The sequence below is a fragment of the Anabas testudineus genome, chromosome 2, assembly GCF_900324465.2.
Source record: "Anabas testudineus chromosome 2, fAnaTes1.2, whole genome shotgun sequence".
Classification (NCBI taxonomy): Eukaryota; Metazoa; Chordata; class Actinopteri; order Anabantiformes; family Anabantidae; genus Anabas; species Anabas testudineus.
Genome location: NC_046611.1, coordinates 11,461,787 through 11,477,279, shown reverse-complemented (window position 1 = coordinate 11,477,279; position 15,493 = coordinate 11,461,787). Strand labels below are relative to the sequence as shown.

At 42.4% G+C, this 15,493-nt stretch overlaps 1 protein-coding gene across 4 annotated transcripts in view; it reads left to right on the top strand.

Moving 5' to 3' along the window:
* The window catches only part of xirp2a (xin actin binding repeat containing 2a), a 44,026-nt gene extending 29,582 nt beyond the window's left edge, over positions 1–14,444 (top strand). For all 4 annotated transcript variants that reach the window (XM_026362483.1, XM_026362482.1, XM_026362484.1 and 1 more), the window contains 7 exons: positions 283–420; positions 1,989–2,075; positions 2,272–2,341; positions 2,692–2,795; positions 3,389–12,632; positions 14,088–14,221; positions 14,309–14,444. In XM_026362483.1, the coding sequence (XP_026218268.1) occupies positions 283–420; positions 1,989–2,075; positions 2,272–2,341; positions 2,692–2,795; positions 3,389–12,632; positions 14,088–14,182 (9,738 nt within the window). In that variant the 3' untranslated portion in view covers positions 14,183–14,221; positions 14,309–14,444. The remainder of the gene's footprint in view (positions 1–282; positions 421–1,988; positions 2,076–2,271; positions 2,342–2,691; positions 2,796–3,388; positions 12,633–14,087; positions 14,222–14,308) is intronic.
* Positions 14,445–15,493: the final 1,049 nt, after the last annotated feature.

Below are 15,493 nucleotides of genomic sequence, written 5' to 3'. Positions count from 1 at the left end.
TTTTTCATTTTAATATCACAGCATTCATGCCACCTTTACAGGAAAACCAATATTGCCAATGTTGCAGAAGCATTAGCATAATGCCTTTGCTTTCACATTTGTATTAGCATAAGTGAATATTTAACATATTCACAAACAATGAGAGCAGAAACTGGACAGCCAAGGTCAAATTCATTCTTTTAAACCCCACATAAACTGTATACTTGCAGCGCGTTTAATCTATAATATGCAACACCGATGAATGTTCAGGTGTGATTTATGTTATTTGTATTCTGTTCATAGATGATGGATGAGTCAGAGGCTTGTTCGCTGCCTGGGGGCCTGGCCAGTGTGAAGAGACAGTTTGAGAACCGGGAGTTCACCTCCTCGTCCTCCCAATCCAGCGTCACCCAGGTTCATTTCCAACAGAGGACTGTGCAGGTGAGAATGAAATTATGGTTATTATGATGGAAATTATGAAATGAATGCTAAAATCTAAATTAAGTTAAACAATTCTACAATGACAGTATGCTGCAAGTAGATAAATGCATGTGAAGAACAACAGTGAAGGTTGGGACATTTGGAAAACATTTTTTAAAAATGTAAGAAATTATTATTAATAATGACTATAAGCTCAGTACAAGTGATAAACAACTGGCACAATTTACTCAATGCATTACGATATGGAACAAGGTAAATAATGACCATTTACGAAATAGACAGATTTTTGCGGAGGGTTAGTGCCACCCCTGACCCCCCTCTGGACTGCCCCTGCTGCTGGACCAGTTCAATATGGAAGAATAAAGTAAAAACATTTGTTTTTCATTTTATTGGCTTAAAACAGGGGGAGATGACTGTGTGTTATACACATAATATACTATTTTTTGAATTAGCTACAGAGCTACATACAGCTATGCGAGAAGGAGAAATATTTAGAAGGAGAACTAGCAGTATTTCGTGCACTGGGCATACATTAGCTTTCAGATCAGAGTATGGAAATGAGTGAGGCTGGAGTGGATGTGTGATAATATCATCACATTATGGGTACACAACGCTACCCTAGACAATAAATTGTTAGAGAGAGTGAGGATGACAGGTGAAAGGGACATTTTTCACGTCGACAGAACTTGGAAGACAGAGTGCTGAAGTGCTCTCTTAGGTCAAATCAAAGAGGGCACCTTGAATTTTGCTTGTCCATCCTCCACTGTCATCCTGGTGCATGCGGGAGATGCCAGGATGAGTTAGCAGGCCAGGCTGGATCTCAGTGGAGCAAGGTCAATTCTTCCTCCACTCCATGCATTCTCTCCATCTGCTCATTCAGGCGAGAAGTGGATAGGATTCATCGAGTGCACACGGACCTTGCTGAATGCTAAATTTTACATTGAGGTTCATGAGGGGAAATGTCGGATCGAATTATTGCTTCTGCGATGCAACAGAAAACCACTTTCACAGGTGTAATATCCGAGTTCTGTTTTTAAAACTGGTTATACATCAGGAAAGATATTATCGTGCTGACATAAGTGCTTTCAGAGGTAGAGAATACTCCCGCCCTTTATGTATCTTTCATGTTAGCAGCAAAGATACAAGCTTAAATATCACATTTCTCTTTCATCTCCTTCAAATTGCATGAATCTCACTGGAGGAAATGGCTGATGTAGTTTAGTACAGTTTATATAATCTATTGCTGTTTCTCACCAACACTGAAATCCTCCTTTAGTAGAATTTTAACTTAGTAGTTCCTTAGGTGGGCAGAGTAGTAATGAAAAAACATTTGTTTGGCACAGAGGGATTTTATTTAGTCTTTTCACAGTATAAAATGACTTAGTGTACTGCTGTTTCTCCAAGCTCACAGTCATAAAGCAGTCAAACAAGCCATGGCTCGTGTGTGTCTGTCTCAGTGTTATGAGTGTGACCATTTGCAGGTTGTGTGTGTGCTCTGGAACGGGGGCATGTTTTGCCAGTATGGGAAGAGGAATTCACTGTGTCCACCACTATTCTGTGTTTGACAGGAGGTGTCAAGCTCCTCAGAGGTGACAGTGAGAAGCAGTGCCAGAGAGGTTGTCCCCACTACAGCCCACTTTCACAATCAACAAGAGGTAGTGGCTGTTACACTTATCATTTGTCACCAGCATTTTACCCGACGGGCTGCTAATCTGCACAGTCTGTGGTTATTTCACAACTTTCTGTTGCTCTATATGTGCCCTATATGGACAATTATCCTCTTCACTGGTTGAAACCAGTTGTAGGCTACAGCTGCCAGTATGATAATAATTTGCCACCATCTTTTCACAGGTGATCCATGATCAGAGAGTCCACCAGAACAATGTGGCCGACAGTTACGGGAACCATTACAATGAAACAGGTCATTCTGCTCATGCCTTTTATGTTGTAATTTGCACGTTTTAGCACAGCTCTGCTTGTGTCCTGTATATTAATGATTATTCCCACTATGGCTGAATAAGAGATGAGCTATGAAAATGAGTTGGAGTGCAGATGATTTTCTATTCAGTGCATAGCAGCAAATCTAATCAGGGCAGAGTCAGGAAGGTAAAATATTGGAAAGTGGAAATTGGGCAATCACCGCTGCATGGTTTCAGAAAATGAAAACTACTCAGGTTTTTAATGAAATGATTTATTTCTCTTTCCAATCCCCCTGAGCTCCCTCACTGCGAATGACTTAATGAGGCAGCCTTCTTCTTGTGTCTAATTCAGTTATGCTCATTGGAGGAGAGGACCTACCAAAGGTTTCCACTCAGGCTTTGAAGCAGCAGTATGAAAAAACGATTGAGGAAGCTGCACCAGCCAAGGAAATTAAGGTAATGATGCTGTCTGTTTATCTAAATAGATGATGGCTTGGGTTTTTTATGAGGTATCAGTATAAAGATGAGGCCACATCATGAAATCATCAAAAGGAAATTGCGCATGCCATGAGTTGATGGAGAATAAATTGGAATGGATAAAAGACCTCATGTCATTACACAGCCAAAATCTGAAATTATTTTTTCACAGTGTTAGACAGAAAAGCCAGACTGAAACAAGAACTCATATTACTGGCTGGACTTAAAGTGAGCTTCAATAAATATTTCAATCAAGACAGTAATTAGGAACATGCACAACTGGAAATGTTTGTCAGATTCAGGATGTGTCTGAATTTGTGCATTTTCATCCAAATTAGGTTCATTATTTGAGGCTTTTGCTTCAAATTTTTTTTGGGGGGGAAATGAATTAAACTGCAAATGTCATAGAAAAAAACACTCATAATAATTTGTGTTTTAGGTTGCTATTCATTTCTTGAGTTAATCTGTACTTTAAAACTCTTTTCTTTTTCTGTGCTTTACTTTAAATAATATCCTGATTTTCTAACTTCAGCACAATGTCTTTCTTTCCTCAAATAAAATAACTTATGAAGGTTGATGTGGATTTCAACCAGTTTCAGTGGCCATCAGTAAATCAGTCCTCTAAAGTTTCAGCTACAACGAGCTATGAAACCTCATCTACTGTAAAGACTGCCAATGAATCATCAGTGGTGTCTGCCTCATCAGTGGCGTATGAGTCGACAGACCATTTCCCTCCCCCACCTTCAAATCTTCTGCAGGTATCACAGGAAACGTCAGAATACAGCGTCTCTTCTCAAAATCAGGAGGCAGCATCCCAACAAAAACACACGGTTAGTAAAGAACAATACTTGAAACACAAGAGCGTGGCTGAACTAAAGCGCCTCTATAAGCACATACACCCGGAGGTCCGCAAGAACCTTGAAGAAGACTTTTTGAGTCAGCTCACTGAAGCAGAAAAAAAGGACTTGGAAAGCGAAATGGTGAGTGATGTCCAGCAAGCATGCTACATGTTTGAAAATGATGGCAACGGCTCCAGTAAGTGTTCAAGCCCTGACAGAGAGTACATAGAATGGGATGAGATCCTTAAAGGCGAAGTGCAGTCCATGCGCTGGATGTTTGAAAACAAGCCACTCGATACAATCAAAGATGACACCCCAGATGAAAACGAGGTGAGAAATATCGCCCAGCAAGAAATCATTGCTGGAAAAGATGTCAGATACACAGCTTGGATGTTTGAGACTCAGCCAATGGATGCTCTGAGGTCTGAGAGTCCTGATCCAACTGAGCAGTTACAAAAATCGACCGATCTTGCCCGTGGAGATGTTCGCACTGCTACTTGGCTTTTTGAGACGCAGCCACTTGACTGTCTAAATAAGATCTACCAAGAAGATGAGCAGGAGACAGATGTTATTACCAAAGACATCACAGGTGGAGATGTCAAGACAGCCAGGTATCTCTTTGAGACCCAGCATCTAGATTCTCTAGGTAAAACAGAAACCATAGAGGAGAGCCACTTCCTGAGCCTGAAGTCTGAGCTGGAAGAGATCAAAGGGGATGTGAAGACAACCACTCGCATGTTTGAGACCCAGCCCATGTGTGTTATTAGAGGGGATTCAGGGGAGATGCTTGAGATCACCACCATCCGCAGGGAAGAGACTGAGAAAGGTGATGTGAAGACATCACGCTGGATGTTTGAAACACAGCCCCTGGATATAATCAACAAAGACCCTGCAAAGGTAAAGCTGATATGTGGTATTTCCATGGAGGACAACGTTCAAGGCGAAGTGAACAAAGGAAGATGGCTTTTTGAGACAAAGACTCTTGACACCATTAAGGATGAAGAATGGGAGACTTCCAGAACGCAAAAGGAGGAAATCATCGGAGCTGATGTTCAGAAGCACTGTCTGGTGTTTGAGACTCAGCCTATGGATACCCTTAAAGACAACGCCAATGCCCGGCCTCTACCCACAGAGGAGATTGTAGGAGGTGATGTTCAATCAACCAAACATCTGTTTGAAACAGTACCTATGGAAAATCTAAAAGAACTGCTTGAAGTTGGAAAACTTCAGAAAATGGTTGCATCTGAAGAAGAAAAGGGTGATGTAAGGCATCAGAAATGGGTGTTTGAAAGCCAACCACTGGAAAATATAAGAGAGGAGAAGAAGGAGATTACAAAGACAGTGAACATCGAAGCTCTTGACAAAGGAGATGTGACGAATTTCAAAGAAAGGTTTGAAAGTATGGATTTAAGTAAGTGTGACGGAGCACAGAAAATTCAAGTTGAAGGTGTAACAAGTGGATCAGTCAAATCCAACAGAGTTCTTTTTGAATCTACCCCTATGTATGCTATGCAAGACAGCTCTGGCCATTACCATGAGGTGAAGACCGTGAGGCGTGAGGAGATTGTGAAGGGAGATGTGCGCAGCTGTAGATGGATGTTTGAAACACGTCCTATTGATGAATTTGATGAAAGTATCAATAAGTTTCAGATCATTAAAGGGATATCTAAACAGGAGATTGAGTCTGGGGACGTCAAAACGGCTAAGTGGTTGTTTGAAACTCAAGCGCTCGATGCCATTAAATTCTTCAGTAACTGTGACGAAGAAGAATGGAAAGCAAAGCAGGGTATTGAAATAGAAAAAGGAGATGTAAAGACTTGTAGGTGGCTATTTGAGACTCAGCCGATGGATGTTCTATATGAAAAGGAGGAAAAAAATGAGGCTAATGTCGAAGAAGTGCAAAAAGGTGATGTCAAAACCTGTACTTGGCTTTTTGAGACCCAGACACTCGATAACATACGTGATCATACAGAGTCTGACACAATTCTGAAAACCTGCACTGTCAAACAAGAGGACATCCAAGGAAAAGATGTGCGACTGGCACGCTTCCTCTTTGAAACGGAGAATCTTGAAAATATCACAGACAAGGACAGCGGTTCATTCAGGAGGGTCACAGAAATCAACGTCCAGTCAGGTGACGTTTCCAGGATGAAGTATATCTTTGAAAACTGCTCCTCTGACACAATGAGCTCGACATCTGAGGAAAGGATGCAGAGGCTGAAGACAGAGCAGGCTGAGGACATTCAGAAGGGAAATGTGGTCAACTGCACCTGGATGTTTGAGAACCAGCCAATAGATGCCATCCATGATAACACTACAGAGGTAAAGGAAAGTCGTACCGTCACTGACGTTCAGGGGGGTGACGTTGACAAAAGGCGTTTTATTTTTGAAACATACTCTCTGGATGAAATTAAAGAGGAGTCCACTGAAACTGATATTTCAAAACTCACTAGTACCTTTACAGATGAAATGGAGAAGGTGGATGTGAAAAATTACACCATGATGTTTGAAACTCAGCCACTGTATGCCATCCGTGACAAGGAGGGCCATTATCATGAAGTAACTACAGTTACCAAAGAAGAAATCATGAGAGGAGATGTGGTAGGGGCCCGATGGCTGTTTGAGACAAAGCCGCTGGATTCAATTAGAGATTCAGAGGAGGTCTATGTTATTAAAGCTGTTACAGAAGAAGGTGTCAACAAAGGAGACGTCAGCTCCGCCAGATGGAGGTTTGAAACACAACCTTTGGACGAAATAACAGAGGAAATAAAAGTCAGGACAAAAACAGTTGCAGATATCCAAGGCGGTGATGTAAAGATTAACAAGTTGCGATTTGAGAATGATGAGATGGCTCAAAAGTACATCAGAACCGTTAGCGTGAGTGAAATCCAAAAAGGAGATGTCAGATCTGCCACGTGGATGTTTGAAACCTCTACAATTGATAAAATTCGTGGCGAAGGCTCAGAGTATGATGGCATGGAGAGAGTGACGAAAGAGGAAGTAATGAAAGGCGATGTCAAACAGTCTGTGTGGCTGTTTGAGAGGCACCCCCTTGACAGTATCAAAGAGACAGATGGGACAGAGGTTGTTGTTACAAAGGAGGATATCCCACAGGGCGATGTGAAGACAACAACATGGCTGTTTGAAACCACTCCATTCCATGACTTCAATGAAAGCAGCATGGAAAAGACAGAAATAATAGGTAAAAGTATCAAAGAGACACTTCATGAGCTTTACAGTCAAAAAATGGTGGACTCACAAGGAATCCTTATTGAGGCAGATGAAATCGGTGATGTCCGCATGGCAAAGTATAAACTCATGAACCAGGAGGCTCCACAAATCCAAAAAGAAGAGATTATCAGAGGGGATCTGAGCAACATAATGATGAACCTCCTGAACTGCAGGGAAACCACTGAAAGGGGGATAACTATTGACAAGGAAGAGAGAGGGGACATCAATACCACGGTGAAGCAGCTATTCAACCAGGAAAAGGGAATCAATGTTGAGAAAGAGGAAATTATCCGCGGTGACATTCAAGAGGCCATAAACAATCTGCTCAAGAGCGAGGGTTCCTCCAAACGTGGCATTCTGATTCAAGAGGATGAGAAGGGAGACGTGAGGATGACTATCTATTCCCTCTTAAATAAGGGGGAGCGGCCTAGCATGGAGAAAGAAGATATCGTTCAAGGAAATGTTAACAGAACTCTTCATCGTCTTCTCTCCAACTCAAACGGAGAAGATTCTAAAAAGATAAAGATTGGAGACACAGAAAGGGGTAATGTCAGTTTTTACTCCACGTGCATTGAGTCTGGAGCCTTGGATTACCTGAGACAGCTTCAGAATGAATCTGATGAAACTGAGGAAAAGGTGGAAAAGGAGCACATCATAGGCGGCGACATCGAAGAGACTAAAATCTTGCTGCGAAAGAATCACCAGCAGATTGGTCGCACAGTGGCGCAGGACGATATTGTTCCTGGTGATGTAGACAATATTGTTAAAGTCTTTATGACAGAACCTAATGTTACCTACAGAAACCTTGAAAAAACGGACATTGTCAAAGGTGACCTTAGTGCAGCCCTGGATTCCCTGACCCAAGCTATTAATCAGAAAGTGATAATAGAGAAAGAAGAGGTGGTGAAGGGAAACATACCCACTACTATGAGGTCTCTGGAGAAGGCCCAATATCAAACCAAAGAAGTGGAAAAGCCGGAAATCATCAGGGGAGACATCAGGGGTGCTCTTGAGTCACTGGAGAAATCTGCAACCACCAAAACTGAAGCAACTGTTGAAGATTTAGTTCCTGGTGATATAAAAGGGACCTTAAAGTCCCTGGAGGAGGCAAAGCAAGCTGTAAAAGAGATGGAAAAAGAAGAGATCATCAAAGGAGACATCTACACCGCCATGCAAAATTTACATGAGGCGTCAAGTGAGAAAAAGATGTACCAGCATCAAGTGAGCAAACAAGGGGATGTTAAAGCAACTATCCAGCTCTTGCTAGAGCCGACAACATCACCAAGAATCCAGCGAAGGGGAAGCACTGAAGGAGACGTTAAAACATCCATTAAGTCTCTTTATGAAGGACAGGAGACAACACAGATGGAAAAAGAAGAGGTCGTAAAAGGGGATGTTCAAGGGGCAATCAAGTGTCTAATGCAAAGAAAACAGTACTCAAATCCAAAACGTATGTATCCTTCCAAGAAAACTAAAGTCCCCGTGAAAAATCCATCAACTGCAAAGCAAGCAGAGCATGAATGCTTACATGGAGCTAAGAGTGAGAGTGCAGCAGTCAATCCAGCCCCTGCTGTGAAAAACCTTTCTCAGAACGTTGAGTCACAGAAGCACACACAGAGGCACAACGAAAGCAAATCAGTGAAAACACAGGTAATAACCCAGGAGGACCACTCTGTTACTGTAGCCAAAACAGACAATACTACTGGGGCCTCTCAACAGAAGAGCGTAAAGGAACAGAAACACAAAGCACTTCTCCCACAGAAAATACAAGCCCCTAAGCCTATTATGATAAAGAATAAACAAATGAGTAATAATGATCAAACAGAGACTAAAGCAACTGATGTGAATGTGATGAAAGAGCTGCAGAACACGTCACAGACAAGCATTTCAAACAAGAAAATATGTGAAACAAAGCCAATCAAACAGGTCCAGACTACAGTGACAGAGAAAACCGTCGTGCATACGCAAAATGTAACCGTATCAGAGCAGATGTCGACATCTCAAAAGCAAACAGAAAATAAGGTTCTCACACAAAAGCAGAACGTCAAAAATATGAAAAGTGATCACCGAAAGCTTGACATGAGAGGGAAAGGAGTGATCAAAAAGAAACCAGAGATTCACTTCCCTCCTCCTCCCTCTTCACCACCTCCACCCTCAGAGTCGGAGCTCTCCCTCCCTCCTCCACCATCACCGGTGTTGGAGTGCCCAGCATCCCCCTCATCCCATTCCTCTATCATGAGGCAAGACAGTGATCTCCCCCCGCCACCTCCACCACCTCCACCTCCTCTGGAATGCATAAAGTCTGAGCCTGAATTTTTCCCTCCTCCTCCGCCTCCTCCACCTCCACCTTCTGTGGGTGCTCAAGATTTTCTGCCTCCACCTCCCTCACAGCAAGAGCTTAATGCAATGCCGCAGCTTCCTCCTGCAAAGCTGGGAAAGCCTATTGGGAAGCCTTTATTCAAAGTCCCCAAGCAGCCAGAAACACAAAAGCAGCCCATACAAGTTAAACCAAAATGGCAGAAAAAGCAACCAGTTCCTTCGCCACCCCCACCTCCACCTCCACCTCACCTCCCTTCTGATCAAGAAACATCAGTGTCAAGAGACCATAAGGAAGAGTTGAAAGTTCAAGAAGCAAAAAAGTTTGAAACAAGCAAACAGATTCTGTCTGAATCAACAGCAACATCAGCAACAAAAAACTCAAGCATCCCAGTAGCAAAGCCAATGCAAAAAGAAAGCCCACAGCCTCATAAGAAAGTGTTTGTCCCTCCCATCAAACTGCCTCCATCCCCTGATCCCACTCCAGCCCCCAAAACTAGGCCATACGCCCGCAAATTCAAAACCCCTCTCATGCTTGCAGAGGAAAGGTATCGTCAGCAAAGGACAGAGGAAACAGAGAGGAGCACAGTCACAACTCCCACCTCTCCACCAATTAATATACCCTCCCCTGGTGCTGGAGCTGAACTTTCTGCAGCACAGAGCACTGAGAAAGACGTGGTCACAGAAACGATAAAAGCGAAGATTGAAGAAGTTAAGGCAATTTCCAAAGAAGAAATATCTGCACAAGACTCAGCTGCTAAGAAAACCCCTTCCCAAATTCCTTTGAGCAAGCCCTTGATCTCAGTGGTAAATAAGAAATCAACTCCTAGATCTTCAAATGTGTCCTTAGATAAAAAGCATGTTGCCAGCGAGCATGCTTCAGAAAAAATACTTGCCTTAACTGATATTGTTAAAAAGAGTCAAAGTGCTGCTGAGAATCAGGCTGTTTCTGTTTCTCAGTCTCATCATGAGGCATCAAATATCAAAGTCCAGTCATGCTCGAATGTGGTCACTTCTTCCATCGTGGAGCAGCAGCAGTTTATTAAAAAATCCAGCACCAGGTCTATTGCTGCCACGCAGAGTGCTGTCCAGGAAAATGTAAATCTTCAAAGCCAGGCTGCGGTCACATTGAAAGCTGAAGATGTAAAGAATATTAATGTGCCTCTGATGCAGGAGGGAAAAACGAGTCTATCTCAACCTACTAAAATAACAAAGGTAACTCCAAGTTTTAAGGTGAAAACCTTTAAGATGCCGACAGAAAAGAAAGAAGAGAAATGTGACAGTTTGGGAAAAAAGGGCGAATTGAAAAGTGAAATGCATTTACAGCAAGAGAAAAGTAATGTGACAAAGAAAAGTGAAACAAAAGAGAATCAAGTAAGCAACCAGCTGACATCAGAAAGAATAGAGATGAAAACAGAAATGAAAGTAAAGGAGAAGAAAAGTCAGGTGAGCCCACCTGTAAAGGAAGTTGGAGTCGAGGTTCACACGAAGAAGGCAAAGCAGGTGCACAATGAGACCGAAGCAAAGCTGTCCCCATCCGTTACTGTTTCATTGCCCAAAGCGGTTAAGATAACATCTGCAGCAACTCATCAAGGACAAGGGCATGTTTCTGTCTCCTATAGCCAACAGAGCATGACGACAGAGAACACTCAAAGACGCGAGGAGGTGGTGGTGACTGAGAGTGTGGTACAACAAAAACAGCAAACAAAGCATCAGGCAGCAGAGACAAATAAAATGCAGATTAAGGCAGCGAAGCTGAAAGGTGAGTCTTCGGACTTGCTGGTCAAAGAGACAGGGAAAATTACCCCTAAAGAGGAGGCTCCTTCAGAAGAAATCACAGATTTAGAGAAATGTAATGTGGTGCAGAAGCTGCACTCTCAAATAAAAGAGCTTGAGGGGATGCCAAGCAAAATAGACTCCAATGCTGTCAGGATGATTATAAGTGAACTCCCTGACTGGGTGATGGGCTCGGTTGAGAAAAATAACTTAAGTGAAATTGCTAAACAGCAAAGTAAGAAAAAGCTGAAAGAGATGATGGTCTATGTGAGAAATATTGTTCAAGCCAGGCTCAATATTCTGATGGAAAACTTGACAGCTGTGACAAAGCAAGAAAAAGAACCACCAGCACCACCGACAGTGTTGCCAAAACCTGACGTGAGTGTTTTAAGTGGAGCAACTGCAAATATATCGAAAATCTGTATTGGCTCGTCCAAGACCGAAAAGAAGGTGGTTGAAGAGACAAGGTCGCTTCAGGAGACCAAAGCTGAGGTGGTTGATCAGAGAGTATCCTCCCCGCTAGCAAGTATCCGCACTCCATCACCTATTTTTATTAGTATTGAATCCAGGAGGGTAGACTCGCCCCTCAGGGTGCCTTCTTCTCCTCCGCCCTACAGATCTGTTGGGACGCCTCCGCCTCCTCCTCGCAAATCTTACACGCCCACATCTACTTTCAGCAGGGCAACACCATCTCCCACCCTGAGCCGCTCAGAGAAACTGATGAAGCTGAGGGATACCACCTCGAGGCTCTCTCGCGGCATGACCCCTCCACCTCCTGTGTCGGTCACTGAGTCTTTTATAGTTGAAAGGGAGCAATCCCCATTCGGTGACCGAAGAACTCCCATCCAGAGAAGTGAGGAGGGAGTGCTGGATGTTACAGAAATGGTGGACTCCATGATGACAGTTAAGGACAAAAAGTCTTTCTTTGAGGAGGCACAAAGGGCTGAGGTGAACAGGGCGTACATTCGAAAAGATCCCATTGATATCCCTGAACGTTTGGGACCTGATTCAGAGGAAGGCACAGAGGCTGTGACTATTGATCTCCTGAAAGAGGATCTCCCCAGAGTAGACCTGTCTAAGCTGGTAAACAGATTTGAATCTCCAAAACCGAAAGTCTACATCAGGAAAGAGCCTATTGTCATTGCAGAGAGGCTGGGGAGTGATACAGAGGATGCTGATCCTGACCCACACACCCCAAAGACTGAGGAAATCCCCATATTAAATGTTAAAGCTATTAAGGATGTATTTGAGACAGGAGAGCATAGTTCTCAGGCAGCCCGAGAGCTAAGAGAACAAATAGAAAGAAGAGAATCTGAATCTGCCTTTTCCGAGCCGGTGGGTCACTCTGACATGACATCATTCACTGAGCAATTCTGCAGCATTGATGACTTTGGAAACATGACAAGGGAGACAAGGAGTGAGGTGCATTCTGGAGGCTCTGTGACCCGCGGTAACCCTCCATCCTACGCCGACGTGGTGAGAGGCAGAGTTCCAACAGTTTCTGTGCCCTTTGAGGCCTCCACCGAGGAGCTGCTGAGAAACTTCCAGCAGTCATGGGCCCAGAGCCAAGGAGTTTTCCAGAACCTTGGTTTAAGTGTCACCGAGCAGATGACTTCTCAGATTGTAACACAACAGCAGGAGACTGTCGTGACCGGTAAACCAAGTTGTGCAGCATGAGGATACTAAACCCGGTGTGACGGTGTGTTTAACATGCTTTCCGTGTGAGAACTTGAAGGCATCGCCTGCATTGTGTGGAAAGAAACAAACATTAACGTTGGTATGATGCTGTTATTTACGTCTCTTTATTTCCTCTTTTATTTAAACTGTTCCCTCTTGGAGCAGCTTGCAGTTTAGGTGCTGGCAGTTTCACACCTTTTAATATTCACAGGTTACACTTTGTCCTGTTTATTCATGCCTCTGATGTGTGAAGCTGGCAATGATACTAACATATTGAACTAATATTTCTTTCGCCTTGCCACTGAGTGTGCAGAGCTGTTTTCAGTGGGAGATGACAGAGAATTGCTTGAATTGTCACCGGCAAGAAAAAAACCCCTTTCAAAGATTTGGGGTTTCACCTTTTATTTTGTGTTCATTAGGTGAATTCCAAAGTAAAAATGTTTTTAAAACACTGATGTAGTTACATACACAGCTTTTCCTGTAATTATGAAAAACATTCAAAATCTTTTAAGACAATTTTCATAGTAAAGTCCAGTTTTAATTACTGTTACTAATTACAGTATAGTATATTTCTAACATCTAGAATGATCCACACTGTGTTTATACACAGCAATTGCATTGCTTTAGTGCTGTCTCACCTTCTAAACAATCGTCTTTTCCTAATTTTTTAACACTTCTCTAGTAGTAAAATAGCTGCAAAGAGCTTAATAAGTTTTAATCAATTATAGGAGCTTTGAGATCATCCACACTAAAAAGCAAGAAAATTCCCATTGATTTTAATCTGCAAACCTCCTTATTTGTGGTTTAGATATTGATTTTAGTTGTACACACCCAGACTTCCCTCTTTTTCTGTCTTAGTTTGAGCTTCATATACCTCTATGTAGTAATTATAGATACACATAGAAATTGCTCAATTCAAAGAAACTGATTTTAAATGTCTCTACCTATTTTAAATGTAATAAATATATTATCATTTACGATGATTTACATTAATTAGTAAAAACTGTACTAATTTATGCCTGAGACTGAGACTATGTAGTTTTTGGTGCGAATAAATAACTTAGTTTTACTAATGAAAAAGATGTTAGCTAGTTTATGACCAGCAGCTAATAATAGTTTAAAGAGGGTTCTGTGTAACTAACCTGATCAGTGAGTGAGCTTACAGCGTGTTGAAGCACACAGATATTTATTTAATTTGATGTTGTCCTATAGTAGGTGCTGTTTAGCAAAAGTTACATAGTCTACCTTTTAAAAGTCTGTTAATCAGCGTCTACTAAGTTTCAGGTTAGTAACCTCCAAGAGAAACTGGAGGGTCAAGTGATGAATATCTGGATTCAAACTGGCAGTTTTTTTTATTTCCAGGGAATTTCCTAGAAAATTTAAAGAAAATCACAGACCTGTATAATGAACTGTTTTCTCCTTTGTATTCCAGAAAATTCGAATTCCAGAGTCCGAACTGTGCAGGGTGTGTCGGAAGAGGGTATACCCCATGGAATCGCTGATTGCAGACAATCAAAACTTCCATAAAAGCTGCTTTCGCTGTGAACATTGCAAAGGCAAACTAAGGTGAGGGGATTTCACAGATCAGACAGCATTCTTATTGTCTCAATTTGTAGTATTTTAACCTTTAGTTTTGTTTATTCGGTTTCACAGTCTTGGCAACTACGCCTCTCTCCATGGACGAATGTACTGCACACCACACTACAAGCAACTGTTCAAGTCCAAAGGAAATTATGATGAAGGATTTGGACAGAAACCACACAAAGAACTATGGAATAACAAGAACCAGCAGGATTCAGCTGAAAAAACAAAAGTCATATCACCACCGCCTGAAAAGAAAGTCATGAATTCCAGATATTCCACTGCTCAGAGCACATTAATTAGTGAAGATAATGTCATAAGCAAATCAGTGGATGACAACAAAAAGCCCACAAGTAAGATTTCTGTAGTGTGGCCTCCACAAACAGATTCTCCAAAGAAATCCTTCACTATTGAGGAGGAGTTGAAGTTGGTTAAGCCATCATGGCCCCCTAAGGAGGGCTCAGCTCAGGAAAACGATAACATAAATCAACCTATGAAGCCTTCATTAAAAGAAACTGATATTCCCGCAGCGAAAGTACAAAATGGGCCCCAGGAAAATAACAAGGTTCAGGAGAGTGTCTGTTTGACAGAGAATGTGAAAAAGCATGAAGAGACTCCTGCAGAGTCTGAGACTCCAGCCTCCACCATAGCTGTCGCCGAGGAACCAGGGAGTGTTACTCACACTCGAGAAACTAAAGAGTCAAACAGTGACTCTGAGGCTGGGGCACAAGTGGGTTCAGAAATGGACTCTGAAGTGCAGCCCAGAGTGGAAGAGAAAGAACAAAGCGAAGGGAATGATGGTGGAGCTGTGGAAAAGAATGAGGAGAAAAGTATAGACAGGGAGGAGGAAGTGAAAGTAAATGGACATGATGGGCAGATAGAAAGTGCAGCAGGTGAAGGTCAAGAGAAAATAGATAAAGGAGGTAATGACGGGGTGAACAATGAGGAGACGGTAAAGGTCACATTAATAGATAAAGAGGCTACGGCAGAGCTGACACAGAATGCAAACTCCAATAATAATAATAATAATAATAATAATGGCCAGACACTGCTTGACCATGAAATCCTGTTTCAAGGGCTTAACAAGACAGATACAAGCACAGTAACAGATTACTCCCAGGATGATCACTGTGAAGAATCAAAATGGATGCCAAGTGAAGTGCTGCAATTGGCACAGAGGGATGATGCCTTTGTGCCAGTCAGTGCCAAATGTACTGAAGCCAGAGACTGCTATTCAGACACAAACTTCTTCACAGA